We start from the raw sequence: 5,349 nt of genomic DNA on the forward strand, positions 1-5,349 counted from the left end.
GAAATAAGATATATAAAACGATTAATTTATGATTTAATGGATATGGATAAAAATATACGTCGAATAGATGATGCTTTCGAAAAAAATGATGTTGTTAAGCTTAATGAAATAGCGAAAGAAGCTCAACAAAATGCACTTGATATTTATAAACAAGGTATTCATGAAATATGTTTGAATGAAGATGACATACAATCAATATACCAATTAGCCTTTAAAGCTTTCACAAAACAATCTATGGATTTACCTAAATTACCCTGTATTTCTTGTGAAAAACATTGTTTCGAGAAACAGGGAAAAATGATTAAATTATTGAAAAAAAAATCACTCCGCTAAATTTTGGAGTAATTTATTGGATCACATAAAATATAAAAAAAATGAAAACTGTTTTATTTGTACATATTGTAGTACAAAATTTAAACAAAATATAATGCCCCCTACTTATATCTTAAACAAATTGGATGTACGCCAAGTACTTGAGGAAATCGAATTTTTAAATGATTATGAGCGATTACTTATTCAAAGAGCAAAGGCATTTCAGACAGATGTCAAAATGGGAACAGTAGCGAATAAAAAGCTACCATTTAAGCATATGGTGTCAAAAGTTAAAGGTAGAACGTTTCACTTACCTCTGCCTACTGAAGAAACTTTAAAGAAAATTTGTCCGTCCAAAAATCCAATTAATTTAAACCACGAATTATATATTATGGTGCGGGAAATTCCAACAAAATCAAAAGTAGTATGGGAAAATTTGGTTGATATAAAAAAGGTATGGAATGCCTTATTATGGTTAAAAGACAATAATCCAATATATAAGGAAATAATTCTTCCAGAATCTCCTCGAAAATTGCTATCAACTCCTGATTTACAGGATACCGAATTTCAAATTAAAAGCGATAACTGTGATGATCCTGATGATCCAGACAAATTTTCGTCTCATGATTAAAGTATTATAAAAATTTAGATAATCCAGATAATCTAGATGATTCAGATGAATTTCCAGATAAAAATAATGAAAATAAAAACCAGAATCCGGCTCTATTAACACAAATGTTGCAATCTGATTCGTATTATGAACAATTCACAATTTATCCTATGTACGAAAAAAGAAATAATGAAACATCTACTACTTTGTACCAAATGTTGAAAGTACAAGATTGTCCACTAGATAGTCGAAGTCATGATTTGGATGTGAAATGCTTCCCTGATCTTTATCCATATGGTATAAATGGTCAACATGAAAATCGATCTGTTCGATTAACTAATTTTGAATTTATAAAATCGAGATTGATGTCCAAACATCCACAATTTAGACTAAATATACAATATTTATTTTACTTGTTGCATGATAACAATATGAGACAATTAAATGCTGGTATTTTTCATAAAATGAATGTTACTAATCCCCGTGAAAAATATACAGCTGCTACTTATTTAGAAAAATTGAATAAAGAGCAGCTTGAAACAAATTTAAATACTATATTTGCTAGATTACGAAATACAGCGCAATATTGGAGCATTCCTAGAAATATGTTAAGATGTATGATATTTCATTACGGACCTGCAACTTGGTTTCTCACTCCTAGCCCTAGTGAATGGCTCTGGACGGATATGATAGAATATCTCCGTCATGTAAATAATCCTAGGGCAGAAAAAATGTCGGCAAATGAGCTAATTGCTTCTGATCCTGTATCAGTGTCGAGATTTATAAAAAATAAATTTAATGCTATGATTAAATTTATCACGTCATCAGATAAACCAATTGGAGAAGTAACTCACTACTTTATACGACGTGAATATCAAGGAAGAGATACACAACATATTCATTGCTTAATTTGGATAAAAGATGCTCCAATTATTGGTAAATCTAAGAATCAAGAAGTTTCAGCTTTTATTTTAAAATATATAACATGTAGATTACCTTTAAAAACAGTTTCTCCAGAATTGTATAGTCGTGTAAATACTCATCAAAGACATACGCACAACAATTATTGCTTACGATATAAGAAAAATAAATCAAGTCATAATAAAGTTTGCAGATTTGGTTTTTCACGACCTGTAATAAATAGTTTAAAAATGAGGGATGTTGCTATATCCATTTCTAGCAGGAAAAAATTGAATTCAAAAAAAAGATTGTATGACCTCCCACGATCTGGAAAAGAAATTAATATCAATGATTATAATCCCGCTATTCTTACAGCTTGGGAAGGAAACATGGACATTCAGTTTGTTGGAGAAAAATCTACACTTTTAACTTGGTATGCAACCAAGTGTGTGTCAAAATCTGAGGGAAAAGTAATTTTACAGATTTATTTGATGTGGTTAATTCCACGAAAAGCTTACGTAGTAATCTGTGGAATATTGGGATGCGTATGTTAAATCACAGAGAATGTGGAGCTCTTGAAGCTGCAGATAGCCTTTTAGGCATCCCACTATATTTTACGGACCCAAATACCACTATCAAGTGGCTCGATGTAAATATAATTAGAAGTAAGAAACTTAAAACACGTAAAGAAATTGAATCTTTAGATGATGATTCAACCGAAATATTTTGTCCTTCCTTAATCGATAATTATTATACCATAAGGCCAAAACAATTAGAATCTATGTGTCTTTATGATTTCGCTCAATGGTACGATATCATAAAATATGAACCGAAAAGAGATACAGCTGAATATTATCCAATTGGAAAATCATTATTTGTAAAAAGACGATCTCGACCCGCACTGATTAATCATTTTAATTACAATGTTCATACCCAGCTTGAAAAGTATTACTATGCATTGCTATTATTGTTTAAACATTGGAGAGATATTAGTGAATTAAAGAATAGGCGTGATACATATGCAGAAGCATTTTTATCCTTACAATCCAAGCTTACCAAAGCACTTGAGTATCATGAGCGTATTGAAGATATTCAAAAATGTTCGGATCATATAAAACAATTAGTTGCTCAACAAATAGAGAAAGATGATAAAAAAGAAGAAGCATGTGAATCAAATGAAATAGAATGCGTACCAGTGGAAGCAATTTGTGCTATGAAAGATTTCCAAGATGTTGAAAATAAGCAAAATGAAAGCATTAATATTACACAAATGGTATCAGAACTAAATGCTGATCAAAAACGAGTATTTGATAAGGTAACTGAAGCCCTCACGTCAAAAAATAATATACTTCGACTGTACGTCAGTGGTGAGGGTGGTACTGGAAAAAGTTTTCTTATAAAAACTATAAGATGTTGGACCAAACAAGTATTAGGAAAAGATACAGCCGTTACAGTTCCTACTGGAATAGCTGCTTTCAATATTGATGGTCTCACGATTCATCGATTATTTCAATTACCAGTTGAGCATGGACATACTGCAAAATATTCGGATCTATCCGATCAAGTTCTTAAAATTGTTCGGAATGAATTGAAAAATGTTACTTTCATAATTATTGATGAAGTCTCAATGATATCTAATATTATATTCATGTATATACATCTTAGATTAACGGCAATTTTTAATACAGAGGATTGCGAAGATGGATGGTTTGGTAACAAACATATTTTATTATTTGGTGATCTATTGCAACTTCCACCTGTTCATGAGGATCCTGCATTTATTAAATTGTCAAACGATAAGATATTAAACCATATAGGAGCTATAGGTACAGCTGATCTATGGGCAGCTTTATTCACTTATGACGAGTTGAGAATCAATATGAGACAAAAGGGAGACCTCTCCTACAAAGATGTTCTATCAAGAATTCGTGTAGGGATAGTGCTTGGCAATGACACAGCAATTTTAGCATCAAGAATGATAAAATTAAATGATTCAGATTATAATATTAGAATATATGAGCTGTGCGATTATATATCACAATTACCGACTGATACAGTATGTCTATTCGCTACTTGTGAAAAATGTGATTTTCTAAATACAACAATGCTTAAAAATATTTCCTCGGAGGAAATAAAACTTATTGCAAAGGACTCCGTAGATTGTCCTTCATATTTAAGGGAAAAAACTGAACAAGATTAATTAAAAACGATGAAACGGATGAGGATAGCACAAGAACTGCTGGATTAGCAAGGGTTATAACAGTTAAAATTGGTGCTAAAATAATGATTAGAAGAAATATTGATGTTAGCTTGGGTCTTGTTAATGGTACGATGGCTACTGTTGTTTCAGTAAAAAGATCTATTGACAATAATTAAAAAGATGTGGAATCAATTAATGTGCATTTATCTGATGGAGTTGAGCATACAATAGAAAGTTTAAGTGCAAAGTTCGAAATAATGGACAGAGTATACGTAATACGGAAGCAATTTCCTATAAGCCTTAGTTACGGTATGACAATTCATAAAAGTCAAGGTTTAAGTTTGAAAAATGCAATTGTTGATGTTGGTAATTCAATATTTACTTGTGGTCAAACCTATGTTGCTCTTTCACGAGTAACTTCATTAGAAGGTTTGCATATTATTAACTATGATCCAGCTTCTGTAAAAGCAAGTGAAGCAGCTATACTACAATATAATCGATTACGAAAAGAGTATAGGCCAGATCTTGCACCCATAAATATTTCAAAAATACGAAATCGAAAATTTCCTGATAGAGTGTGGGCTTTATCGAAAGGAATATTGAAATGTCAAATTGAACAAATGGATGAAGTACTTGGTAATGATTGGAATGTAAGAGGGATAAAGAAAAATGATAACATTTCTTCTTATGCTAATGCAGTTATACAATGTATTTTAAATTGTTCTTCAATTAGAAATGTACTTTTTCATTTGGAAGAAGACAATGTTCTAAAGTCATTTATGCATGCTTATAGATACATTGATAAATCTTTAGAGAATATTGATATTAGACGATATGCTGGAAATCAATTTCTTGAACAACGGCAGCATGATGCTAGTGATTTCATAACTGCTCTGTGTGGCAAATTAAAATGACTGAATCGCATTACGGAATATTACATAACAGAAACTGTCATATGTGTTTCATGTGGCCATACAGATATTACTCAATCTAGTAATAATATCCTTTTGCTTATGCTACCTGACGGTATGAAAAATTTGTTAATTTCTCAAAAATTACAGAAAAGTAATGTTTGGAGCATGAAAGAAATAATTCAAAGCAGCTTTTCTAAATGGAAAAAATTAAACCATTCTTTGTGCAGTCATTGCATGAGTTTTTTAGAACTTCACCAAAAATGATATTATAGTTACTAACAAAGTTCTAATTGTCAAATTATAATTATTTAATACCAAAAGAGAAAATGTAGAAAACATCAAAGATTGGAATAGTCTAAAAGACTGGAATATTAAAGGTATACCTACTGACAAATTACAAATCGGTGATAAAG

The 5,349-nt window shown here is 30.8% G+C and overlaps 1 protein-coding gene across 1 annotated transcript; it reads left to right on the plus strand.

Moving 5' to 3' along the window:
* The first annotated feature begins 427 nt into the window (after window positions 1-427).
* LOC136775225 (uncharacterized) lies at window positions 428-4,022 on the plus strand. The gene is made up of 3 exons (XM_066729801.1): window positions 428-899; window positions 962-2,255; window positions 2,336-4,022. Exons 1-3 carry the CDS (start codon window positions 428-430, stop codon window positions 4,020-4,022), a joined length of 3,453 nt encoding a protein of 1,150 aa, XP_066585898.1.
* The last annotated feature ends 1,327 nt before the right edge of the window (window positions 4,023-5,349 follow it).

Source organism: Prorops nasuta, unplaced genomic scaffold (assembly GCF_024137725.1).
Source record: "Prorops nasuta isolate Cenicafe-Biocafe unplaced genomic scaffold, Cenicafe_Pnas_1.2 PNAS00007, whole genome shotgun sequence".
Taxonomy (NCBI): Eukaryota; Metazoa; Arthropoda; class Insecta; order Hymenoptera; family Bethylidae; genus Prorops; species Prorops nasuta.